Consider the following 27,987-nt stretch of genomic DNA (forward strand, 5'->3'; position numbering starts at 1 on the left):
GGCTGTCTGGAAATGACATCAGACGCTGATTCACATGCGGTGCCCGGAAACGATGTTTTTCTGGTCCGCTTCCGGGTGTGGTCATGTGACACACGAGTCTCATGATCGCAGTGTGGCCTCGTTCTAAATCTCAGTGCGGCCTCACTTTGGGCCGTAACCATAGCGGTGCGTCTATAGAGATGTGCATGTCACGTGGCCGACAGCCGGCCTCGTTTTGGATGTGCTCATCACATGACTCGTACTGGCGGCCTCTTTCTGGATCGCAGTGCGGTCTCACTTTGTGAGATGTCAGTTTTTCTCCTCTTATTCTCATATCCTAGGATATATAGGAACAAGTCTAGATGAGGTTCCGGAGCGGGGCTGCCCTTATTAGGGCATCATCTCCGCCTAGGTGTAGAATAGGGTACCAATAGGGAAAGTGGCAGGTAATGGCCAACCAACATAACTGGCCTATTACTCTTCCTAGGCCATTCCCCATTTCTTTCCCCACCTACACCCTACCCCTTATCTTGAGGTCATTTTTAATTTATATATTAGTTATTGAGTTATTCAGTTGACCGTTGTGGTTGCCTATAGGGCCATTGGTATCTTTTTCTTGGATATATCTGTGAGATCATGTGGACTCTCATTGAGCCCTAACTTGTATCTCTCTAATTTTTGACCAATTTTTTTTTCTTGGTTTGTTTGATGGTTTTGGGGGATTATTCCCTATTTTAGCATATTCTATTAAAAGTTAAGTATTAGTGTTTTTCGGTGATCGATACTGGTAAACCCCATCAAATAGTTCCCAAGACTGTTACCACTGGTAAGAGGAATGATGTACAAAGTCTTACATTTTTTTTCGATGTTGGCTCTTTCATGATGCTCTCCCAACATTTCCTTTCCATGTTTAGATACAGAACTAAAATAAAACAAAACACAGTATTGTTGGACATTGGACTTTTATATCATCAATTTTCTTTTCTTTATGTATTCTGCAGAGGGAGCAGTAAGCTCTGGAGAAGTGTGGTTTGTTAATTTCTATTCTCCTGGTTGTTCTCACTGTCATGATCTTGCACCAACGGTAAGTTAACGTCTTTTTTATTTTTTTTTCTCATATTTGACTTTTTGAAAGTCAGTAGTAAGTTTATGACTTTATTTTGCAGTGGAGAGAGTTTGCTAAAGAAATGGATGGACTTATACGAATTGGGGCAGTCAATTGCAGAGATGAGCGAATGCTCTGCAGGAGCCGTGGAATCAATAGTTATCCAAGTCTTTATATCTTTAAAGCTGGAATGGTGAGTAAGACTTATGTTGTCAATAAAGAACTGTCCTGTAGATTTTCTAACACTGTGAACTTTAACTTCTGACTTCTGTGCACAAGTTAATGTACTAATATACTAGAGGTTTTTGTTGTTTTTTTTTTTTATTTTTTTTAGTAAGCTTCACCCTAAATGCCTAGTTCCTCTTTCAAATATTTAGATAAGTTTTTAGTATTTTTGTATTTTAATGTCATTTACAGAATCCAGCCAAGTACTTTGGGGACCGTTCAAGAGAGAACTTGGTAAATTTTGCAATGAAGTATGTTTCAAGTGGTGTAACAGAGTTATGGGCAGGTAAGGTAATTTTTTTTTTTGATATTTTTTTTTTACCACCACATATTACAAAAAAAAGAATAATACAATATTTTATACAAAAAAATTTTTTTAACCCTTTTTTTTTTTTTTTCATCCCCCCCCCCCCCCCCTCAAAATTTGTAACCCAATTTCTCTCGAGTAAGGAAATACCTCATGTGTATGTAAAGTGTTTGATCAACGCAGTAGAGGGCTCAGAAGGGAAGGAGCGACAATGGGATTTTGGAGAGTGAATTTTTCTGAAATGGTTTTTGGGGGGGCATGTCACACTAAGGAAGCCCCTATGGTGCCAGAACAGAAAAAAAATCCACGTGGCATACTATTATGGAAACTACACCCCTCAAGGAAGGCAACAAGGGGTACAGTGAGCCCAACACCCCACAAGTTTTTGACGACTTTTCGTTAAAGTCGGATGTGTAAATGATTTTTTTTCCCACTAAAATGCTGGTTTTACAAGGGGTAATAGGAGAAAAAGCCCCCCAAAATTTGTTAGGCAATTTCTCCTGAGTACGAAAATACCCCATATGTGGCCCTAAACTTTTGTCTTGAAATACGACAGGGCTCTGAAGTGAGAGAGCGCCATGCGCATTTGAGGTCTAAATAAGGGATTTGCATAAGGTCGGAACCGGATGCAAGAATGGCACTTGCCTCCGATACCAAAAATACCCTATGGCAGTGTTTCCCAAACAGGGTTGCCTCCAGCTGTGGCAAAACTTCCAGCATGCCTGGAAAGTCAATCGCTGTCCGGCAATACTGGGAGTTGTCTTGCAACAGCTGGAGGCTCCGTTTTGAAAACAGTGTCATACGAGAAATTTTTTATTTGGGGGGGGGGGGCTGTGTAGGGGTATGTGTATTTAGCGTTTTACTTTTTATTTTGTGTAATGTAGTATAGTGTGGTGTTTTTAGGGTACACTCACACGGCCGGGGTCTACAGCGAACTTCCCGCTGGGAGTTTGAGCTGCGGCGGAAAACTTGCTGCATCTCAAACTTGTATCAAGAAGCTCGCTGTAGACCCCGCTGTGTGAATGTACCCTGTACATTCACATGGGGGGAGCAGCGCAAACCTCCACCTGTTGCAAAACTACCACTACCAGCTTGCCCTTTGGCTGTCCGTGCATGCTGGGGTTTGAAGTTATGCAACAGCTGGAAGCACACTGGTTGCAAAACACAGTTTGTTACTTTACTCAGTGTTTCGCAACCAGTGTGCCTCCAGCTGTTGCAAAACTACAACTCCCTGTATGTACGGTCTATCAGTGCATGCTGGGAGTTGTTGTTGCAACAGCTGGAGGCACACTGGTTGCGAAACACTGTGTTAGGTAACAAACTTCACAACCAGTGTGCCTTCAGCCGTTGCAAAAACTACAACTCTCAGCATGCAGTGACAACTGAGGGCATGCTGGGACTTGTAGTTATGCAACAGCTGGAGGCATACTACTAACACTCCCAACATGCCCTTTGGCTGTCCGTTCATGCTTGGGGTTGTAGTTATGCAACAGCGTGAGGCACACTGGTTGCAAAACACTGAGTTTGTTACTTAACTCAATGTTTCCCAAAAAGGGTGCCTCCAGCTGTTGAAAAACTACAATTCCCTGCATGCCCAGACCGCCGAAAGACATGTTGGGAGTTAGTTTTGCAATATCTGGAGGGTCACAGTTTGGTGACCACTGTGCAGTGGTGTCCAAGCTGTAGCCCTCCAGATGTTGCAAAACTTCAACTCCAAGCATGCCCAGACTGTCCAGGCATGTTTGGAGTTGTAGTTCTGCAACATCTGAAGGGCCACATGTTACAGGGCCACATGTTACAACTCCCAGCATGCCTGGACTGTCTGGGCATGCTGGGAGTTGTAGTTTTGCAACATCTGTAAGAGCACAGTTTGGACACCACTGCACAGTGGTCTCCAAACTGTCGGCCACCAGATGTTGCAAAACTACAACTCCCAGCATGGCCAGAAAGACTTTGGCTGTGTGGGCTTGCTGGGAGTTGTAGTTTGGCAACTCCTGGAACGCAGCAGTGAAGATCACTTACCACTGATCTTCACTGCTGTGTCCGCCGCTGTCTGTCCGGATACCGCCGCGGGTCCCGACATGATCGCTGGTCCCGGGACATGATCGCTGGTCCCAGGACCATCCGCCATCCTTATATGCAGACGATATCCTGCTTTTTTTGAAAAAACTCTCGGATCTGACCGGAGTGATGGAGATTATCAAGGAATATGGGAGTTTCTCAGGTTAAGGTTATCATTACTTAACGAATAAGAAATAAAGTTCTGTCAGCTCACCTCCTCCACGGTCTGCAAGGACCCGAGCCCGGCCAGGCTTGAAACTTGTAAGTAAATGAAGAAAAGTAGTCCAGCAGTCCCTTAACCCCTTAAGGACGCAGGACGTAAATGTACGTCCTGGTGAGGTGGTACTTAACGCACCAGGACGTACATTTACGTCCTATGCATAACCGCGGGCATCGGAGCGATGCCCGTGTCATGCGCGGCTGATCCCGGCTGCTGATCGCAGCCAGGGACCCGCCGGCAATGGCCGACGCCCGCGATCTCGCGGGCGTCCGCCATTAACCCCTCAGGTGCCGGGATCAATACAGATCCCGGCATCTGCGGGAGTTCGCGATTAAAATGAACGATCGGATCGCCCGCAGCGCTGCTGCGGGGATCCGATCATTCATAACGCCGCATGGAGGTCCCCTCTCCTTCCTCCGTGCGGCTCCCGGCGTCTGCTGCTTTGGTCTGTGATCGAGCAGACCAGAGCAGGAGATGACCGATAATACTGATCTGTTCTATGTCCTATACATAGAACAGATCAGTATTAGCAATCATGGTATTGCTATGAATAGTCCCCTATGGGGACTATTCAAGTGTAAAAAAAAATGTAAAAAAATGTAAAAGTAAAAGTAAAAAAAAAGTGAAAAATCCCCTCCCCCAATAAAAAAGTAAAACGTCCGTTTTTTCCTATTTTACCCCCAAAAAGCGTAAAAAAACATTTTTTATAGACATATTTGGTATCGCCGCGTGCGTAAATGTCCGAACTATTAAAATAAAATGTTAATGATCCCGTACGGTGAACGGCGTGAACGAAAAAAAATTAAAAAAGTCCAAAATTCCTACTTTTTTAATACATTTTATAAAAAAAAAAATTATAAAAAATGTATTAAAAGTTTTTTATATACAAATGTGGTATCAAAAAAAAGTACAGATCATGGCGCAAAAAATGAGCCCCCATACCGCCGCTTATACGGAAAAATAAAAAGGTTATAGGTCATCAAAATAAAGGGATTATAAACGTACTAATTTGGTTAAAAAGTTTGTGATTTTTTTTAAGCGCAACAATAATATAAAAGTATATAATAATGGGTATCATTTTAATCGTATTGACCCTCAGAATAAAGAACACATGTCATTTTTACCAGAAATTGTACGGCGTGAAAACAAAACCTTCCAAAATTAGCAAAATTGCGTTTTTCGTTTTAATTTCCCCACAAAAATAGTGTTTTTTGGTTGCGCCATACATTTTATGATATAATGAGTGATGTCATTACAAAGGACAACTGGTCGCGCAAAAAACAAGCCCTCATACTAGTCTGTGGATGAAAATATAAAAGAGTTATGATTTTTAGAAGGCGAGGAGGAAAAAATGAAAACGTAAAAATTAAATTGTCTGAGTCCTTAAGGCCAAAATGGGCTGAGTCCTTAAGGGGTTAAAATGTAGATCCTTTATTTCACTTTTCTTTAAAAGTACAGAGCACACACCATCCACCTTCACCTGGTCAGCAAACAACTCCTATGGACGCGTTTCGAACGCATGCGCGTTCTTGATCACCACACCACCTGTGTGTTCCTCACCTCCTAAATACCAAGTTCAAGAGGGAGGAGCACCAGCTTCAAGAAGACTTGTATAAAACACCATTCGTGTACTTTAAAACTTCTTACAAAAACAGGTAACTATTAAAACTTACTATTGCATGAAAAAAAATTTTTTTTTGAAGAGACAGAGGAAAAGCTGTGTTGTCAAATTCTGCTTGGTGTGTTTTCTGAATCAACCAATTAGGGTTGTATGTGTTCTACACCGCAGCAGAGTTGACAGCAATCGCACTGTGTGTGCTGGTTCTGAAAAAACCCTGTGATTTCATTCACGAAAGTTCACTTGCTGAAAAGTTTTTTAATAATGCAACATTAATTCCTTCCGTATATTCAGACCGTGCGGTATTCTGGTGCGCAGGGTGTACTGCCAGAAGGCTTCACGGTTGAACAATTTTCTTTGTATGTCACCACCTCTTATGGGTTTTTTCACCTTCTCAATGCCATATGCTATGAAATTATTTGTATTTCCATTATGTGTCTGTGCAAAATGTGTGGATGCACCCGATTTATTTCTGTTACTTTCCATTTTAACCGCGTCATATAGGTGCTCGCGGATCCTAATTTTTAAGGGACGTGAAGTGCATCCTACATATTTTAAATTGCAGGCAGTGCATTCAATTGCATACACGACATTTGTCGTATTGCAATTTATGTACTGTTTGATATCATATCTGTGGTTGTCTGTACTGTCAGCAAAATCTTTGCAAACCCTGGCAACATTGCATAGTTTGCACCGATTTGCTCCACATTTGAAGAAACCTCTGTTACTTAACCATGTGTTCACACACTGCGTTTCTGAGATGACTAGACTCGGGGATAGACTATCCTTTAAATTGCTAGCTTTTTTTGGCACTACAGCCACTCCTTGTGCCAAAAGACCTGCCAAGATCTCATCTTCCTTTAAAAGGTGCAGGTTTTTGTAAATTAAACCACGAATGTTTTTGAAATATGGATTGTGTGTGATAGCAAGTACCGGTTTTTGTGTTGTATTATTGCACAATGTTTTCTTTTTATTTGTCACAAGATTTTCTCGATTTTTATTTTGGACAATTTTCATGGCTCTATCAAATTGTGTGTGGCTATAGCCTCTTTTCATGAGCCTGTCCTTTAATTGTTTTGCCTCTTCCTGGAATGTGGAATGTGAAGTGCAATTGCGTTTCAACCTGGTAAGTTCTCCGACGGGAATAGCTCTTATGGTTTGTGTGGGATGGTTACTATTGGCCCGTAAAATGGTGTTTCCTGATGTGGGTTTGCGATATGTGGAGCTTTGTATTGTCTGTCCTGGTATGCCTGTGAGCTGTAAATCCAAAAAATTAACTGTGACTAAATCAACATGTTGTGTGAACCTCAAATTGAACTGGTTGTCATTTAAGTATTCCATGTACAGTGGTATGGAAGACATATCTCCTCTCCAAATAAGAAGAAGGTCATCTATGAATCTTCCATACCACTGTACATGGGTTGCAAAGGGATTGTGGCTTGAGAAGATGGTGGTCTCCTCCCAATAAGACATGGTGAGGTTAGCCAATGAGGGGGAGTGTCTAGCCCCCATTGACACCCCACTGCACTGAATGTAGAATTGGTTGTCAAAATTGAAGAAGTTATGTGACATTAAAAACCATGTGACTTGTTTAATAAATTCACACAAATCGCTTGTATAATTGCTATGACAATCTAGATGGTGTTCTAAGGCTCTCATAGCCACCGGCCAGGGTATGCAAGTGTATAACGATACCACATCGCAAGTGAGCCAACACCATCCAGACTGCCACTGCAAATCTCTCAAATTGTGCAATACATCCCTAGAGTCTTGTAGGTACCCCGGCACACGGCGGACAAGTGGCTGAAGCATTTGATCCAGCCAGAGAGATAATCTCTCTAGCAAGGATCCTCGACTGGATACAATGGGACGCATCGGGGGTGGCAACACTCCCTTGTGCGTTTTAGGTAAGGTGTACAGGATGGGCATAACAGGATTATCACCCAGAAGGTACTCTTTTTCTCTCTCACTGAGCACTTTTAAAGCTATTCCCTCACTTAGAAGAATATTTAACTCTTTGGTGAATTTGGCAGTTAGATCTGCACTTAGTTTACCATATATTTGGTCATCAGATAGCGTTTTTTGTATCTGTGTTATGTAATCCTTCTTGTTCATAACAGTTACCATGCCCCCCTTATCTGACATTCGAATAACAATCGATTTGTCTTCTTGGAGGTCTTTTAAAGCTAATCTGTGTGCTTTGCTTAAATTATTGTGCTTGTGACTGTTTGTGTTTAATTCTGTTTGTAAGTCCGTGAGATCTTTCTATGGCTTCCTGAAATTTGTCCATTCCTTCTGTTCTCGCTTGTACCGGATAGAAATATGGATTTTTGATTTTGTGATGTTTATTTTTCTCAATGTCCCTTGTTTGCTCTTCATTTTCCATGTTGAGATCCTCAAGTGCCTTTAGTGCCAGCTGTTCAGAAAACATTAGTGTGGAATATGAGTTGCTGATTTGTTGATCCTGTACCATGTTTGATTCATCCTCTGGATTGTGAAAATGACGTTTGACTGCTAGATTCCGTACAAATTTATTGATTTCTGTTAGAGTGTGGAAAACATTGAAATTATTGGTAGGTGCAAAATTTAAACCAAGGGCTAATACTTCGATGTGTTCTGGGCTTAAATCTTTTGATGATAGATTTAAAGTACACGAATGGTGTTTTATACAAGTCTTCTTGAAGCTGGTGCTCCTCCCTCTTGAACTTGGTATTTAGGAGGTGAGGAACACACAGGTGGTGTGGTGATCAAGAACGCACATGCGTTCGAAACGCGTCCATAGGAGTTGTTTGCTGACCAGGTGAAGGTGGATGGTGTGTGCTCTGTACTTTTAAAGAAAAGTGAAATAAAGGATATCATTACTTAACACAGTATTTAAGTTCTTAAACTGTTCCCAAATCATTGTCTTCCTTTTAAAGCGGATCTATCCCCTAAACTGAGCCCCTATAATGTATGGTGTTAAGTCCTAACATTCTGTTATTTAATGAAATTTTTTTTATATATATATATATATATAAAATAATATAATTAGATTTAAAGAAAATCTGTCATCAGTGTCACCTGCTCTAACCTGTCGGTACAGACAGGTCCTGCTGGTGATGCTGATGACAACGGTACTTACCTTGTCCTGTTCCGTGCTGTGGTTCTCCAGCAATCCTTATCGGTATCTTCAGCTCCGGGCCCAACTTAGAGCATGGGTGGAGCTTAGTGACGTCACTGCTGCTGTTCTCTGCTGGGTCCCACTGCTAGCAAACAGCAGCGGTGACGTCACTAGGCTCCACCCATACTCTAAGTCTTGCCTGGAGCTGAAGATACTGAAGAGGATTACCGAAAAACGACAGTACGGAACGAGTTAAGTACCATTGTCGTCATTGTCACCTGCACTACCTTTCTGTATCGACAGGTTAGTGCAGGTGACACTGATGACGGATTTTCCTTTTAATGCTGTATTAATAATAAATGCGATCACAAACTCAGTGGTACCGAAAAAAAACTACAGGTCACGGTGCAAAATATGAGCCCTCATATATCTCTGTATACAGAAAAATCTGAATGTTATAGGTGGTCAAAATAGGGCAATTTTATACATACGTATTTTGTGATAGTGTTTATTATTATTATTATTATTATTATTTTTTTTTTTAAAGCAGTACAATAGAAAAGTATGTAATCGTGGGTATCATTTTATTCGTATTGACCCACAAAATACCCACATCCATTTTTTTTTACCATAAAGTGTACAACGTAAAAAAACAAAGCCCTCCTAAATGTGCAAAATTTCAGTTTTCTTTTCAATTTCCTCACACACATTTTTTTTGGGGGGTTTGCAAAGTACAAGCAAAGCACAAGCCCCTACATGGGTCTGTGGATGGAAGTATGAAAGAGTTATGATTTTTGAAGGCAAGGAGTAAAAAACAAAAATATTGGCTGTGTCCTTAAAGGAGTACTCCGCCGCGCACTTTTTTCCTTTTATCCCGTCCGGGCTGCAAAATAAAAGAAAACACACTTTCTCTTACCTGCCAACGAGCCCCCGGAGCTCCGGTACAGGTGTTCGGTCCCCGGGCACGTCACACGGAGCTTCAGCCTAACACCGGCAGCAGCGATGTCCCGCCTCGGCCAGTGATAGGCTGAAGCTCCGTGTGACGTGTCGGGCTAACAGGAAGTAAGAAGAATACAGCCCGGGGACCGAACACCTGTACCGGAGTGTACAGGGGTCTCGTTGGCAGGTAAGAGAAAGTGTGTTTTCTTTTATTTTGCAGCCCGGACGGGATAAAAGGAAAAAAGTGTGTGCCGGAGTACTACTTTTAAGGGGTTAAACAAAGGCATCTACAAAATGCACACTGAGGTTCTTTTACTGGTAAACAATTTGCGTTAGGCGCAGGTATTACTGTAAGCTTGCAAATATTCATACTGCAAAAGATTTCGATATATGTATAAAATATATTTTTTTTATTATTATTGTATTCTATTTTAGGTAATTTCAAAAGCTCCATAGAGAATTCCTTTGCGTCAGGAGTTGGCTGGCTGATAACATTCTGCGCTGACAGTGGAGGTAACAGGATTGCACCGTACAATTTTTTTTAGCATTTAATATAAAGACAATGCTCAGTCACATTAGTGTATATACCTTCCACACAGTAAGTGGAAAAGTTGCCTGCACCAACCAATCACTTTGCTGCACAATATATACTAATGCAGAAGTGTCACAGCGCCCGGTGAGATTTCAGCAGTTTACTCTGTTTCAGGGCAATAAATGATAGACCTGATCTGATACAGGACACTTTTCCACATCTTGTAAGCCAAAGTCTTCCTACTTGAAACCTAAATTGTTAGATAATTGTAAAAATGTTTATTTATTGTTCATTTAGTTGATAAGCACATTGACCTATTTACACTGTGTTATAGTATCGGTATAGAGTGACTATTCATTGACTTGTGTATTTTATTTCCATCCAGAGATCCTTCCTAGGGACAAAGTCTGACTAATTTTCTCCGTTCCTTTTCTGCTTTGTTCTTCCTCAGCTTCTCTACTACCTGTGTCAGCTGCATTCAATGACATTCACATTGCAGTGGTGTGGTCACTTAAATAATTTTTGCACATCATTTAAAGGGTTACTCCGCTCCCCATCGTCCAGAACTCAATGTTCCGAATGCTGGGTGCGGGCTTCCATGGTCACGCCCCACCCCCTCAATGCAAGTCTATGGGAGGGGGCGTGATGGCCGTCACACCCCCTCAATGAAAGTCTATGGGAAGGGGGTGCCACAGCCGTCGCACCCCCTTCCCATAGACTTTCATTGAGGGGGCGTGACGTCACGAAGGGGTGGGCGTGAACACGGAAGTCCGCACCTAGCATTCGGAGCATCGAGTTCCGGACACTGGGGATTGGAGTAACCCTTTAAATAACACACACACACACACACACAGTGCTACTTTCAACATTCATCATGAATATAAAATGAGTGGCCGCCATTTAGTTTACATTAAATGAATACTGTAGTGGAAAATAACTATCCACGTGGGGGGGATCCAACCGATGAGACCCCCCGCAATCTCCTGTACCTGTTGGCCGCCATGTCATGTAGGGGCGGAACACCACCTTCCTGCGGATGGCCGGGGCCCCCGTACAAGAGATCACGAGGGGGGTCCTTCGGAAAGGGGATAAGAGATGTTCCGCTACAGTACTCCTTTTAAAACGTACCTCTAATGGTTTTTAGACCTGTGCATTATAATCATTTGTCTAAATCAACTTCATTTCAAATTCGGCACATAAATTCCTCTACAGGGTGTAAAACCTGTGTAGATGTAGAAAAAAAGAGAGACCGACAGACGGCACCTCGTGTATTATCCTAGGAGGTATGAGAGAGATGTATGTGGGGTATACCCCATGGAGCTTATAGGTGGCCGCTCACCTCGAGTTAGATAATAGAAGGCATGTAATCCCGGTAATAATGGGGTACAATCAGGCGTGAGTCGCTGTCAGCCACTGGGTTGCAGGACCCGACCACGGTAGTCCTGAGGAACAACTGTAGGAACTGGAGAAAAAGAACCCTTGGAGTATTGCACTGCTCACTCTTGGTGATGGAAGAAGCGAAGTCCAAATAATGCATAATGTAGAATATTAGATAAGAAACACTGCACTATGCCATAGGATGTAGTAAGCCCATGGGTGAATGTGGGTCATGCTGATGGGCAATATTGCATGTCACTGTGGCATTAAAGGGGTTAGCCAGGAAAAAAAAACTTTTTTTATATATATCAACTGGCTCCAGAAAGTTAAACAGATTTGTAAATGAATTCTATTAAAACATCTTAATCCTTTCAGTACTTATGAGCTGATGAAGTTGAGTTGTTCTTTTCTGTCTAAGTGCTCTCTGATGACACCTGTCTCGGGAACCACCCAGTTTAGAAGCAAATCCCCATAGCAAACCTCTTCTACTCTGCATCTGAAAATATAAAAAATATAATATGCATACAAAGCTGGGTAGTACTGCATATCATAGTTTGCATGGTGTTGTTTTTCCTGTTGCCTTTCTCTCTGCTGAATATTTCTATGGGCTTTGAGCAGGACACCCTGTACACAGTGGGGAGAAAAGGACCCCCTTCAGGTGCAGAGTTTAAGAACTGCTGCACACGATAACATTAAATGCGGAGATGTCTCTGTGGAAACACTTGGCCTATCCAGCTTCTCCTCTAGGGCCCCGTCGGGCAGTACACACAGAAATAGTTCACACAAAATAGCTGAAGTCTAACATTAAAACTATCATATAAAGGATTCTGGCAATATGTAGAGAAGCCTGGATGGCTGCTGTTGGGTCTGAAAAATAACCTCTGTAAAAAGTACACGGATATCATATAAATTGTATTTGGAAGCAGATTTTTATAATACTGGGGGGGTTTATTTTTGGTATTTTTGAAGAAATAAATAAAATATAAAAAAAGACTTTGGCCCTCATTTACTATTCTAAACCCGACTTGTTTTGTCGGGTTTTTTTGGCGCATCTTTGTCTGCGACATGTCACAGACATTGTGCGCCAGTCTGCGACACGATGCGACATTTTTTCCCGACGAACCCGATGTGGATTCTCCCAAACCCGAAAAAGGGGCGTAACCCGACACTTCTGAGCTTTCCCACGTATTTATAAAGGTTTCCAACCCGAATTTGTTGAATTGTTGTGGATTTTTTCCCGACAACTCAGAGGAGTTGGAAACCAAAACCAACAAAACCCACGTGCGACAAACAGGATGCGACATAATAATAAATATCAGGGGAAAAAAGCAGTCGGGTAAGAAAGCAACATAGACTTACAACCCGATTTTCTAAGTAAATGAGGGCCTTTGTATTTTGTTTAGGTGCTCACTTTGAATTAATATTGGTTGCTAATATAATAATTTTAGTATTCACTAAAAACAACTTTTGACATTTGATCGCAGCAGGTCCCCTTAGACCCGCTTCGATTGGGAGTTATTAGCCAAGGAAGCGGTCAGCTATATGTGTGTAATATATATATTATTATAATAGGCCATTTTTATTTCTAAACAAGTCTCTCTAACTTTATTCCAGACTGCTTGTCCTCACAGACTCGGTTAAAACTTGCTGGCATGCTGGTAAGTGCATTACAAACAAGACGTTTTACTGCTGTGTGAAGCGATGTGTATGAGGGGTTCCCGAGTCTCCTGTCAGAATGGAGCCGCAGCCACACTCTCACACTCTTTTCCTTTATTGCTTATGGGACTGCTAGAGAGAGAGGTGAATACAGCACTTGGCTAGACAATGAACAAAGTGGCAGTGCGCACATGCAAATGGCACGCCATTCCGATGGGAGACTTGGGACATAGTTCTCGGGATCAGGAAGAGGTGATGGGGGTCCTTACTATTAGACCTTATTGTCCATAAAACTTTTTCAAGGTACTACCTACCCTCTTCCCCCTCTGGACCTATCGTTATACTAACCACTTATATATTGGTTAAATGTGCATTTGATGCTGCTGAATATCAGCTCCTGCTGCATATAACTGAGAGATCAGCTAAACCCCCGCCCCCACCAGTTTTTTGTATAAAACGGCTTTGACACGATAAGACAACCACAGTTAAGTAAAGATTTGTTGTTTACACAATTTTTATTTACATTTTAATTTTATGGTAAATCTTTCCAAATTGTGCCTTTCCAGCCAAGTGTCAAGAAGCTGTAAGAGTGCATTCACACCACGTTTTGGACATACGGGTGCCTAACCGGACCTAAAACCGTAGTTTACTACGGTTTTAGGTCCGGTCCAAAACCGCATATGGGTCAAAACTGAGCCGACCGGAGTCACCGTTTGACTTCGGTTGGGTCGTTAAAGTAAATGGAGTTACGGGCTGATCCGGACGGAGTATGGGAGCGCCCGGTTTGCCCCTCCCCCCACCGGATCCGGCACCCGTATGTCCAAAACGTGGTGTGAATGCACCCTAGCTGAGCTGCTGAAGTGTCACAGCCTTGCTTACCTCCATATTCGCTCTTACCTCTTGGACTTTTCTTTGTTGATGAACCAGTTCCCTTTACATCAACAAGAAGGTGCTGAAAGGTGGGGGGGAAGGGAGGGGGTGTTTCAGGCTGTCGCACATGAGCAGCTCGACTCTTGACACTAGATTTATACTTTAACAGCTATCCAACAGTGTCTACAGCATCTAGCAGCAAATACAGCTGACACATTCCATTTAACCCTATGTGTCCCTGTGTCTTTCCACAGTTTCCCTTTAAATTTGAGACCAACTTTTTATTGCCCTGTTAACGTTTCTTTTCGTTTTAGGATGGACTTGTGAGTGTGGGATGGATGGACTGTTCAACCCAAGCCGACCTCTGTGACAATTTGGAAATCACCACAAGCACTACGGTTTACTTTCCACCTGGAGCCAATCTAACTAACAAAGACAAAAGTGGTGTTTTGGTAATTATTATTTTATTGCCATGTCTTTTTTTCTTTGGAACTGCTAGATATATTTTTTTTATGTATTAACACTATTCTATTCTTGGCTTCTGTAGTACTTCAATTCATTAGATGCCAGAGAAATCTACAGAGAGGTGATGGATCATCTTCCCGATTTAGAGATGCTTTCTCCAGAGAGCTTAAAGGTAAGCAGAGGTGCATTGTTAAGAACACTGATTAATAGTGTATTGTAGATTTTAGTTACTGTGATTTTATTTTTAACATCTGAACTACAAATCCAACTAGGCAGCCCCATGCAGGGTATAATTACATGTTTGTTTTTGTTTTTTGCCGCAAATATTGCAAAATATCTGCAGTTCAAATCATTCAAAATTGCAGCAAAAAAGTGCAAACTACATGTGTAAGTACACTTTTACATTTAGATGTATGCATTGTGGAACTGCTCACTCTGGGACGAAAGCCTGCCACAGCTTATTTCCTATACTGTTTAGTATTAAAGGCTATAGATGCCTTTTTAAAAACCATTTTCTGTCCTTGCATTCTCCATGCTATCATGCAGAAACACTTTCACCTGTGCTTGTTAAAAATTTTGCTTAGTTTCCTTTTTAAAAGCCTCAGTAGTTTGCTGATTGGGCTTTCTCTCTGTACTTGTATACAGTCTATAAGATCTTCCCCTGCAGGCTGCCTCATATCAGCTCTCCTCTCTCCAGCCTGCGTCCGCTGTCCTTCAGGGAACCCCCCCCGCCCGCCCACACTTTGAGCTGCTGTGTACCCCAACTCCCCCCTGCTGTTATCTTTTACACTAAAGAATCAGAAAGTCCATCTGATTGGTTTACCTTAAAGGGGTTGTCCAGTGATGGAAAAACTTATCCCCTATCCTAAGGATAGGGGATAAGTTTGAGATCACGGGGGGTCCGACCGCTGGGGCCCCCTGCGATCTCTCTGTACGGGCGCCAGGCTCTCCGGCCAGATAGCGGGTGTCGACCTCCGCACGAAGCGACGGCCGACACGCCCCCTCAATACATCTCTATGGCAGAGCCGGAGATTGCCGAAGGCAGCGCTTCGGCTCTGCCATAGAGTTGTATTGAGGGGGAGTGTCGGCCGCCGCTTCGTGCGGAGGTCGACACGCCCCCTTCCTGCGGGCTGTCGGGGCTCCGTACAGGAGATCGCAGGGGGCCCCAGCGGTCGGACCCCCCGCAATCTCAAACTTATCCCCTATCCTTAGGATAGGGGATAAGTTGTTCACCACTGGACTACTCCTTTAACTATTTCAAAGTAGTAGCAAGATGGTAGGAAACTTTTTATATGGCGTACATTACATGTATTCTATCTTCTAAAGGTTTAAATTAGGTTGAAGTTACCAAATGTGTCTTCTATGTTTGATTAATTAAAACTCATTTCATACTTGTGATATTTTACATTACAATGTTGCATAATATAACACAAAAGCCTAACAGCAATTTTCCTCTTTAAGGACAGACTAACCTATAATCGGTGGCTTATATTCTTTACTTTCGGGCATGATCGAGATTTTTTTCTCCCAGAATTCAAGAAGCTCAGTGTTTTGTTGCGTGGGGATGATGTTCAGGTGCGTAATCTTGTCTACAGCATCATATTCTTGTGTCCCCTTGATTTGAGTGCTGCCGCTCCATTCAACTCTGTGGCCGAGACAACATAGCCAAGTATGTCGCTTGGCTGTTGTTGGTGTGGGTCCCACCAATCAGACGCTCATCCCTTATGTTGTGAACACGGTATGAGTGTCTTTTGTGTGCAAACCCTTTAAACACTTGCAAGCAGCGCTATAGCTTAGAGTTCTAAAAGCCCAGAGTCGTAGCCTTCCAATGATACCAAGCCAGATATCTCTTATCATAATTTACTTTTATTTATGTTTGTCAAAATTTGCCCTGCCACTAAAAGGATTAATGTTATAATTCCAGAACCATTCTTAATCAAGGTTCTATAGAATATGTAAATGTTTTGGGCTCTGATCTGCCCTTTTTTTAATGTTTATTTAAATTGCATTATGTAATGATTCTAGCCATATTGTGTTCAGCTTGCTGAGCCCCAGTGAGACAAAAAAGTGTCCTTCAGACAAGCTATTTGTTAGAAAAGCTAGGCTTCAGTGACTGATCACAGCTCCGCTCTAAGTGAAGCAGAGACGAAAGTCCACCCCAAAAGGCAAATCTTAAAGGGGTACAGTACTCCCACCCTAGACATCTTATCCCCTATCCAAAGGATAGGGGATAAGATGTCTGATCGTGGGGGTCCCGCCGCTGGGGACCCCCGCATTATTGCATGCGACACCCACCTGGTCTTTCACCGGGAACGGAAGTCTGTGACGTCAGGACTCCGCCCCCGTGTGACGTCACGCCCGTCCCCTGAATGCAAGTCTATGGGAGGGCCCACCCAGGAGGGCCCACCCCCACCCCCCCCATAGACTTGCATTAAGGGGACAGGCGTGACGTCACACGGGGGCGGAGTCCTCACGTCATGGACTTCCGTTCCTGGAGTCGCGACTCGGACCCTCCAGCGGTTCCGGTGAAAAACCAGGTGGGTGCCGCATTCAATAATGCGGCGGTCCCCAGCGGCGGAACCCCCCGTGATCAGACATCTTATCCCCTATCCTTTTGGATAGGGGATAAGATGTCTAGGGTGGGAGTATCCTTTAAGCAGCTGATGCCAGAGAAAATAGCTGTTGTTAGCCATAGATTGTGATTAACAGTCAGAGATCTGTACTGAATTGAAATAAATTAAATTAATCCTCTTTTCTATCTCTAAGGTTGGACGATTTGACTGCCAGTCCCATCCATCAACCTGCAGTTCCCTGTATATTCACAAGCCTTGTGTGGCAGCATTTAAAGGGAAAGGCATCAGTGACTTTGAAATCCATCACGGTAAGAATGAGGTCCATGTTTGCTCTTTCGTTGATCAAACTGATCTTCCTAGGGATAGCAGCAGAAATGCAGAAGGGTTTCAAATACTATAGAAATATATGGTATAGTAATTTAGTCTACCATTTACAGCCAGTATACCTTCACATACTTAAGGTGGCCATAAACATCTGAAAAGAAGTAGGCGGCAGACTGATCTGATGTAGGATTGTTTCACAGATGCAGCCAAATACATTTCAGTCCATATTTGCAGTTAACATTTAGCAAACCGGCCATACATATTTGGTGAAATCAGGCGGAGGACGGGCAGTCTTTCTGGGAACATTCTGAGAATATTCTAGGAATGCTCTGAGAATATTCTTTCCCCAAAAAGTTTGAACAAATTTTCCTTCATGGACGAAACTTTTTTTTTGTCAACTCTTGGCCAGAATTTCCCAAAATGGACAATTTCTTCTTCACAGGATACCACCAGTCTATCTTTGGTTAGATTAAAGAAGTACTGCAGTGAAATAAAACTTATCCCCTAGCCAAAGGATAGAGGATAAGTTTTGGATCACGGGGGGTCCGACCCCTGTGACCACCCGCAATCTCCGGTATGGGACCCTGGCAGTCCCCAGGAAAGTGGGCGTGCCGACCCCCGCCCAAAGCGGTGGCTGACAATCCTGTGGGGCTCTGCATTCCCACTTCCTGGGGACTGCGGGGGGCTCCATACAGGAGATTGTGGGGGATCCCAGCAATCGGACTGGGGATAAGATGTCTGATCGCGGGTGGCCCGCCGCTGGGACCCCTCACAATCTCCCTGCAGCACCTGCATTCTATGCGGGAGCGGTGTCTCCAGTTTCGGAAACCCGGAGGTTTCCAAAACTGGAGACGCAGCTCCCTCATAGAATGCGTGTGCTGCAGGGAGATTGTGGGGTCCCAGCGGTTGTCCCCCTGCGATCAGACATCTTATTCCCTATCCTTTAGATAGGGGATAAAATGTTTTTGCCCGGAATACCACTTTTAAACTGCCCAGTCATTTTCTTCTTGCAAAAATAAGCAATCGCCAGAGGAGTCTGGCAGTGGCTTTCCCCTCCTCTGTCCTTTTAGAACACGTGAGTGTTTATATGTTTGGGGGAAATCGGGAAAGATGGCTGTTCAAATGTTCCTACAACAGCTAGGGCGTGTATGGGTACCTAAAGTGAGCAGGACACAAGTCTGCGAGTCAGTCTGTGGAATAGATGTTCTAAATTAGAAACCAACAAAATAAACCTAGTGTCATTAGTTGTAAGTAGGATTATATTCTGGTGAGGTTAATTTTGTTTCCATTTAGTAGTGATTTAGGAATTATGTAATTATTTACAAGCTTTTTTTTTTTTAATCCTTTTCCTCTGTTTTAAAGGAAAAACAAATGTATATGAATTTGTGACATTTGCAAAAGACAGTGTAAATTCTCATGTAATTACACTGGGACCAAAGAATTTCCCTGGAAATGAGCGAGAACCATGGCTGGTGGACTTTTTTGCTCCTGTGAGTAGAAGTTTTGTTTTTCAGAGAATTTTTTAATGGCATAGGAGGGTCTGTTCCATACAGGCAAGTTAGACTGCCCCAGTATTCTGACTATTGCTTTTGAATGGCTTTTTTAAGGATTTAAGTATTTCTATGAAAAGACTACTCTAGCTATCCATCCACCTTGTTGTGAAGCATATCCCTACACAGTGTGACAGTCTCAGCACTGACTGGATGTTCCTTTGTGTAGAGATGCTCCCTGTCTATAAGGATGACATCAACACCCGGTTAATTTATTAATCTATTTCCATGAGTGGTTACAGTGAAAGGAGCAAAGTGCAGAGTTATAGGAAAAGATGCTCCAACATTTTAATTTTATGCGGAATTTAAGTATTTTCCTTAAACCAATAGAGCCGGCATGTCACCTTTAAGCAAACCTTAAGTTACGCAATGGAAATATTATGATAATAATGTAATTTTATTTTTCTTTCTTTAATATGAAGTGGTGTCCACCATGTAGAGCCTTGCTGCCAGAATTAAGGAAAGCATCCAAGCGGGTGTTTGGACATGTACGATTCGGCACTCTGGATTGCACAATTCATGAAGGTCTCTGCAATATGGTAAGTGATTTTGCGTATATTGTTTAAGTGCAGTGTTGCTATATCATGCAATATAGAACATGTTCTACGCTCTGCTGTAAAAGCGTAATGTTGTCATCAAATATTCACGTTCATGTCAGTTTAATGTTATACTTTTATTTTATTTTTATTTTTTTTTCTTCCCCATTCTCTTACAGCATAACATAAGAGCTTACCCCACAACTGTAGTATTCAATCAGTCTGATATTCATGAGTATGAAGGACATCACAATGCGGAGCAAATCTTGGAGTTTATAGAGGTATTGGATATTTTATAGTTGTGATATAAAAGGGATTGCAAAGCTTTCCTCTCTCTCCTTTCCTCTCTGATATCTGCACATGGGGCGGGACAAACTCCAAGGCATCCGTGTGACACCCAGCAGGTATCATGCACAGGCCATAATTGTCTCTCCACACCTGACCTGACCTGATCAAGTGAAAAGGGAACGCTATGCAACCCATTTAACTGGTTAACGACCATGGACGTGTATACTCGTCCATGTGCCGCTAACCGGGTATGATGCAGGCTCCCGACTCAAGCCCGCATCATACTGTCCGGCGTCAATAGCAGATAGCCGCGGCCGGCTATTAACCATTTAGATCGCCGCTATCAAAGTTTACATGCCGCCGCTGTAAATGCTCCCTGGTGGTCCAGTGTACCTCTGCTTCCGTGCAGGTCTCGGCCCTCGCATTGATAAAGCCTGGCAGGGCCAGGCTTTTTCAATCAAGTACAGATCACACAGATCAATGTGTTTCTACGGAACCACATTGATCTGTATGAGGAATCTAATGATTCCTCCTAAAAGTCCCCTAAGGGGACTAATAAAGTGTAAAAAAAAAAAAAAAAATACATTTTTAATGAAAGAAAAAAAAAAAACACCTCTTCCTTATTAAAAAGTTTAAAACACCCCCCTTTTCCAAAATTCCATATAAAATAAAAAAATAAAAACATGTGGTATTGCTGCTTGCATAAATGTCCGAACTAAAAAATATATTGTAAATTAAACCGTATGGTCAATGGCGTACGCGCAAAAAAAATTCCAAGGTCCAAAATAGTGTGTTTTTGATCACTTTTTATACCATTAAAAAATTAATAAAAAGCGATCAAAAAGTCCAGTCAAAACAAATTGTACTGATTAAAACTTCAGATCACGGCGCAAAATATGAGTCCCCATATAGCCTCGTATGCAGAAAAATGAAAAAGTAATAGGGGTCAGGAGAGGACAATTTTTAATGTATTAATTTTTTGTGTGTGTAGTTATGATTTTTTCCAAAAGTGTGACAAAATCTAACCTATATAAGTAGGGTATCATTTTAATCGTATGGACCTACAGAACAAACCTAAGGTGTCATTTTTACCGAAAAATCTACTACATAGAAACGGAAGCCCCCAAAAGTTACAAAATGTAGTTTTTTTTCTTCCATTTTGTCGCACAATGATTTTTTTTCCCTGTTTCGACGTGGACTTTTGGGTTAAATGACTGATGTCGTTACAAAGTAGAATTGGTGGCACAAAAAACAAGCCATCCTATGGATTTTTAGGTGCAAAATTGAAAGGGTTATGATTTTTAAAATGTAAGGCGGAAAAAACAAAAGTGCAAAAACAGAAGAACGCTTGGTCCTTAAGGTGTTGAAAAGGTAATCTCTATGGGGGAGATTTATCAAAACCTGTCCAGAGGAAAAGTTGCTGAGTTGCCCATAGCAACCAATCAGATCGCTTCTTTCATTTTTGAAAAGGCCTCTGAAAAATGAAAGAAGTGATCTGATTGGATGGGCAACTTTTCCTCTGGCCAGGTTTTGATCTCCCCCTGTATGTTTATAAGCCAGATTTCAAGATACTTTTATCCCCTAAAGTAAGTTTAAAAGAAATTTGACCTAAAATCCTTATTTGCATTTACTTACTTTACTTTTTCATTTACCCTGAGTCTTGTAAAATTACTAACTCTTCCTCTTATTCCTGTTCAGCATTAGCCATCATGCATATTGCAGAGCCTTGTACACACAGGCATAGAAAACTTTTAGTGAAGCATAAACCTCATGTAACCTGTTCAAATAATTTCTCTTCTGGACTATTGAATTTTATTATGAAACTGTATTTATGAATCATTTTACACTTCCCAACATTAAAATGGCAGCACCAAGAAAGACAAGGTGTAAGGTTATGCAAATCAAGGAGGTAGTAGGTGCGGTAAGACTTGGAATTGATCACATTTAATAGCACCTAGCTCCGTGGCATGCGGCCCGATGAAACCTCAGAAATCAGATCACGTTGGTACTGTATGACTCTGTGATGGCTTCTGTTCGTGTAAGAGCCATTTATTACCTCTTGTCACAAACTGAGAGGGACGGAATCCTTGAACGAAGACACTTTGATTTATTACCCCACCAGTTTACTATTTGCATAGGCCTTGATGTCGGCACTGTTCAACGTTGGGTGTCACACTGGTTGGGAGACCAACACATCACTTGAATGACAGCAATAGGTGCACGGATGGATCCCCAGATTAGAAGATAATGATAATAATGATCATATACTAGGCCTCAGGCATTAGACAGTGTCTGCACAGACCAGAAAGTGCTTGCACAACATTAGTCTATGAGCCAGAGGTCCAGCTACAGGTGTTCCACTGACCTTGTGTCACCACTCACAAATGCTATTATGGCGCAGAGCAAGACGGCAGGAGAGCCTGGCATAATGGTCTATCCTAGTCAGCTATGAGTCACGCTATTGTCGCATGCCAATGATAGTGAAAGATTGGTCTGGAGAGCACATGGGCAGCACCATGAGGATGCCTTCACAAGAGAACGTAAAACCGGTCCTACTTCTGGGATTATGCCAGCAGCAGATCTTAAAGGGGTACTCTTTTAAGGGGTAATCCAAAGGATAGGGATAAGATGTCTGATCGTGGGGGTCCCACTGCTAGCCCACCTGTGCTAGCTGCACAGAGCGATGCTCGCTCTGTGTCTGAGGGTCATGACTTAGGGGCTGGAGTTTTGTGCCGCCACGCCCCCCTCCCATAGACTTGCATTAAGGGGGCAGGGCGGGATGTCACGAAACTCCAGCACCGTAGTTGTGACCCTTTAGACACAGAGAGTACATCGCTCTGTGCAGCTGACACAGGTGGGTGTCTGCATGAGAGATTGTGGGGGAACCCCGCGATCAGACATCTTATCCCCTATCTTTTGGATAGGGGACAAGATGTCTAAGGGCCGGAGTACCCCTTTAATGATTTGCGTCCCCAAGTGAATTCAGCATGGCAGAACATTCTTTAGACAACCATTAATAACCTTACTGATAGTGCCTAGGAGTGTTTTGCATACTATTAAATAGGGGTGGGAATCGCCAATAATTTGGCGATTCGATTCGAATCGCGATACCAGGGTGGCGATTCGTTATATCGCAATATATTGCGATACTATCATGTTGGCGATATATCACGATATATCGCGATATTCCCTATTAAAAGCTTGGGAAAACTTATTCTAGCTGAGAAAGAACAAGATCCCGCGAGAGTTGTCCTGTGAGTGCGTACGTTCTCCTTCCTGTTTGTTCTGAGTCTGTAGTCTCGTGGTAGCAGCCTGCGAGTGGGACAGAGCTGATAACAGGTACACTGCCAACTAGTGGTCAGGAGTTTAAGTGTTATAAAAAAAAGACAGACAAATAGGACTGTGACTCAGTGAGTGAAATACAGTAAATGTTAATTATAATAATTTATAAAAAAAATCGATTCTCAGAATTTTAAAATAGATTCAGTATCGCGGAACAAAAAATCGCGATAATCGATTTTTTTTCTTACATCCCTACTATTAAAATGACTATTGATCCTGTTATTTCCATAAATCCACAATTTTCCCTTTTTGTGCTGTTGCAGTTTGTGTTTAGGAGTGTAGCATATTTCAGGAATATTAGAAGCTGAGCTGTATAAAACTTACTGAATAATCTTTTACTGATCACATGAACGGTCATAAGATCTGTACAACGCACTGCATCCTTTTTACTTTTGTGCCCTTCTTGCTTTATTAAACTTCATTGTAAATCCTTCTCTGGTCTTTTAGGATCTTCGCAATCCTTCTGTTGTCGCTCTCACACCTGCAAATTTTAAAGAACTGGTAAAGGAACGGAGTCGGGATGAAATCTGGATGGTGGATTATTATGCTCCCTGGTGTGGACCATGTCAAGCTTTGATGCCCGAGTGGAAACGCATGGCACGGGTACCAGATATAATATTAGAGCCACAATGTATAAATAATATTATAAGGGGTATTCCGGGCAAAAATATTTTATCCCCTATCCAAAGGATAGGGGATAAGATGTCTGATCGTGGGGGGCCCGCTGCTATGCGGGTGCTGAATCTCCAGTTTCTGAAACCTCGGGGTTTCCGGGACTGGGGACATGACATCACGCCCCCTCCATTCATGTCTATGGGAGAGGGTGTGACGTAACTGGAGATTCAGCACCCGCATAGAATGCGGGTGCTGCAGGGAGATTGCGGGGGTCTCAGCAGTGGGCCCCCCACGATCAGACATCTTATCCCCTATCCTTTGGAAAGGGGATGTAATGTTTTTGTCCGGAATTCCCCTTTTAATACTTGTTTTGTGATAAATGTGTGATGGCTGCGAGACCAACTCCTGGAACCCTCAATGATCACAAGAACTGAGGTCCCTGAGTGCACCTTTTGAATGGTAGTGTGCTTGCCTAACCTTAGCTCCATGGTAAGTGCTCATGGTAAGGGCTGTCAGTCCTATAGCAGTAAATAAAGCGGTGGCCACATAGCACACAAAGGACACTTGGTGACCACCATTCTTTAGATCGATTTGGGGTTGCAATGGTCAGTTCCTAAGAAATTATACATCTATCCTGTGAATTATATATATTCTGTGGATAAGTGATAAATGATATTACTGGGAAAGCCCCTGCTGATTTTCTTAAGGTACATAAACTACCTGCCTCTTGTCCAGTCCTAGTGCTAAGGCCTATTGTGCCTGATACTTATCTGACTAGATTTAGTGAAGCATAGAGTCTCCGCTAGATCTCAGCATGTTTTATATTGTTTCATGCAGGTTGTCATATTTCCCATTGCTTGTTTATATAAGGATCACATGGTGCTACAATATACAAAGAAATTGTGCATTAACATTGTTCCCTCCCTCATGCCAGAGATAGCACTACACAAAGATGGAGCGGGCCCTTTATTCAAGTGGTGTCCTGCTCACTCAGCCTGGGCCCCGTAATGCACTTGTCCTTTTTAGAATGTGATCTATCATAACTGAGAATTAGTCTTCTGTCCACATCATCCTGTGGTTTGGCTTCATACAATTTTCCTGCAATAGGATTTTTTTATATTTCAGCATTTAAACGGATTAATCAATGTTGGAAGCGTTGACTGTCAGAGATATAGTTCACTCTGTGGTAAGGAATATGTCCAAGCATATCCAGAAATCAGACTTTACCCAGCAAATCGGGACAATCCCAATTTTTATCAGTAAGTATACGAGTCAAGTTCTCTACATGGGATGTATTGTTCTTCAGAGTGAAACTGTCCCATATAATCGGCATCTTTCCTTCCTTTTCTTTTAGTACCTATAACGGATGGCAGAGAGATTCCTATTCACTCAAAAGCTGGGCACTTTCGTGAGTAGTTATTTTTTTGTGTTTATAAGCAATGCATTGGTATGTAATTTCCAGGATAACCGAGCACTGTACATGGCCTTCTTATAGCAGCCTGAGAAGTTAAAGGAGCACAGGATAGGGGTTAAGTAGCTGATTGCGGGGAGTCTGACCACTGGGTCCCCCCCCCGAGATCTCTGGAACAATAGCCCCTACCTCTTTAGGTGGCACTGCCATCCTATTAAAGGGGTACTCCACCCCTAGGCATCTTATCTCCGATCCAAAGGATAGGGAATAAGATTCCTGATCGCGGGGGTGCCACCGCTGAGGACCCCCGCAATCTCCCTGCTGCACCCGGCGTTCGGATGCAGTGCCGGAGGCTCGTGATGTCACAACCACGTTATGAGCCTCCGCCCCGAAGTGGCGTTCGATCGGTGCACCGGATGTCTCGAGAGCCACAGCTGAGATCGTGGGGGTCCCCAGCGGCAGAACCCCTGTGATCAAACATCTTATCCCCTATGCTTTGGATCGGAGATAAGATGTCTATGGGCCGAGTACTCCTTTAAGTTGAACTGCTGCTCCGTTTAACCAAACTGAACATAAGACCCCGTTCTCATGTTGGTTGCTGCTGGGACAGGAGTTCTCCACCACCAATTGGACTCTCATCCTCTATGCTACAGATAGGGGATTAGTTTGTTTTGTGGTCAGATCTCTATTACTCAGAATATCCTATTTGATGACATTTTCTAAACCGGGCGCACTCATTAACCCCTTAAGGACTCAGCCCATTTTGGCCTTAAGGACTCAGACAATTTAATTTTTAAGTTTTCATTTTTTCCTCCTCGCCTTCTAAAAATCATAACTTTTATATTTTCATCCACAGACTAGTATGAGGGCTTGTTTTTTGTGCAACCAGTTGTCCTTTGTAATGACATAACTCATTATATCATAAAATGTATGGCGCAACCAAAAAACACTATTTTTGTGGGGAAATTAAAACGAAAAATGCAATTTTGCTATTTTTGGAAGGTTTCGTTTTCACGCCGTACAATTTATGGTAAAAATGACATGTGTTCTTTATTCTGAGGGTCAATACGATTAAAATTATACCCATTATTATATACTTTTATATTATTGTTGCGCTTAAAAAAAAATCACAAACTTTTTAACCAAATTAGTACGTTTATAATCCCTTTATTTTGATGACCTATAACTTTTTTATTTTTCCGTATAAACGGCCGTATGGGGGCTCATTTTTTGCGCCATGATCTGTACTTTTTTTTGATACCACATTTGCATATAAAAAACTTAATACATTTTTTATAATTTTTTTTAAATAAAATGTATTAAAAAAGTAGGAATTTTGGACTTTTTTATTTTTTTTTCGCTCACGCCGTTAACCGTACGGGATCATTAACATTTTATTTTAATAGTTTGGATATTTACGCACGCGGCGATACCAAATATGTCTATAAAAAAATTTTTACGCTTTTTGGGGGTAAAATAGGAAAAAAAGGACGTTTTACTTTTTTATTGGGGGGAGGGGATTTTTAACTTTTTTTTTACTTTTACATTTTTTTAAATTTTTTTTTTACACTTGAATAGTCCCCATAGGGGACTATTCATAGCAATACCATGATTGCTAATACTGATCTGTTCTATGTATAGGACATAGAACAGATCAGTGTTATCGGCTATCTTCTGCTCGATCACAGACCAGAGAAGGAGACGCCGGGAGCCGCACGGAGGAAGGAGAGGGGACCTCTGTGCGGCGTTATGAATGATCGGATCCCCGCAGCAGCGCTGCATGCAATCCGATCATTCATTCAAATCGCGCACTGCCGCAGATGCCGGGATCTGTATTGATCCCGGCACCTGAGGTGTTAATGGCGGACGCCCGCGAGATCGCGATCAGCAGCCGGGATCAGCCGCGCATGACACGGGCATCGCTCCGATGCCCGCGGTTATGCTTAGGACGTAAATGTACGTCCTGGTGCGTTAAGTACCACCGCACCAGGACGTACATTTACGTCCTGCGTCCTTAAGGGGTTAAAATGGTGTAGAAACCATAAAGCTAAGCATTAGGTGACTGCTATAAGTAGTAGGGCCGGTGTTTCTAAAATACACTTTTGATAGATGAGGCCCACATAGTATAAGAGGGATTTAAATTAATTTCTTGTTTGCTTTTTTCCCATCTAAACAGATTCATGCCAAAAATGGCCACTGAACTGACACCTGAAAGTTTCAATGAAAAGGTTTTAAAGAGTAAAGATCACTGGATTTTGGATTTCTACGCTCCATGGTGTGGTCCATGTAGGAGCTTTGCTCCTGAATTTGAGTATGTGGCCAGGGTAAGTAGTCGCCAATTGTAGATGTGTTTCTCATGTATGTATATTAAACAAGAATTACTGATCAGTGGGTACTCCTGCATCCTAAGGATGGCCTCACACTTTTAAATCAAGTCACGCACTTGAAGTCAAACATGTTCGACCATTCTTTCACCCAATATGTCGGAAAGTCGGTAGAGTTCCATACACTTTACACGTCCTACTAAAGTTGCTGGGTTCAGCCAACTATTGTTTGAAGTGTATGGGTACCTTAAGAAGGATGTTCCATAGATAAGTTTTTATGGCTACTTCAGTGTTTCTCTGTGCAGCAATGCTCCCGACCTCCTGCTGTGTGGACCCCATACTAATAATAATGCTACAACAGATTATGTGTTATGTCACAACATTACAAGATCAGAAGACAACACCTCTTTACCTGTGTTTAAAACACCTAAAGAGGTACCACAAATGGGACTGATAACGTCGTCTTTTCGGAGTCTTATAGCACTGAAAGACTTGGGACATGTGTTCCGCTGTTCGGGGGGAAGTTTTACAGCAGAGCTCCATCTCAAACTGATCACTCCTCTAGTGCAG

General features: G+C 42.4%; 1 protein-coding gene across 2 annotated transcripts in view; it reads left to right on the plus strand.

The window, feature by feature from the left end:
* DNAJC10 (DnaJ heat shock protein family (Hsp40) member C10) overlaps positions 1-27,987 on the plus strand; it is a 60,240-nt gene that overhangs the window by 25,255 nt on the left and 6,998 nt on the right. For both annotated transcript variants that reach the window (XM_056533887.1, XM_056533888.1), the window contains 16 exons: positions 981-1,063; positions 1,146-1,277; positions 1,502-1,595; positions 9,990-10,067; positions 13,078-13,121; positions 14,304-14,441; positions 14,537-14,626; positions 15,916-16,029; positions 17,221-17,335; positions 18,714-18,841; positions 19,324-19,440; positions 19,617-19,718; positions 23,515-23,670; positions 24,808-24,941; positions 25,037-25,090; positions 27,270-27,417. In XM_056533887.1, coding sequence (XP_056389862.1) covers positions 981-1,063; positions 1,146-1,277; positions 1,502-1,595; positions 9,990-10,067; positions 13,078-13,121; positions 14,304-14,441; positions 14,537-14,626; positions 15,916-16,029; positions 17,221-17,335; positions 18,714-18,841; positions 19,324-19,440; positions 19,617-19,718; positions 23,515-23,670; positions 24,808-24,941; positions 25,037-25,090; positions 27,270-27,417 — 1,727 coding nt within the window. The remainder of the gene's footprint in view (positions 1-980; positions 1,064-1,145; positions 1,278-1,501; positions 1,596-9,989; positions 10,068-13,077; positions 13,122-14,303; positions 14,442-14,536; positions 14,627-15,915; positions 16,030-17,220; positions 17,336-18,713; positions 18,842-19,323; positions 19,441-19,616; positions 19,719-23,514; positions 23,671-24,807; positions 24,942-25,036; positions 25,091-27,269; positions 27,418-27,987) is intronic.

This window comes from Hyla sarda, chromosome 8, assembly GCF_029499605.1.
Source record: "Hyla sarda isolate aHylSar1 chromosome 8, aHylSar1.hap1, whole genome shotgun sequence".
NCBI lineage: Eukaryota > Metazoa > Chordata > Amphibia > Anura > Hylidae > Hyla > Hyla sarda.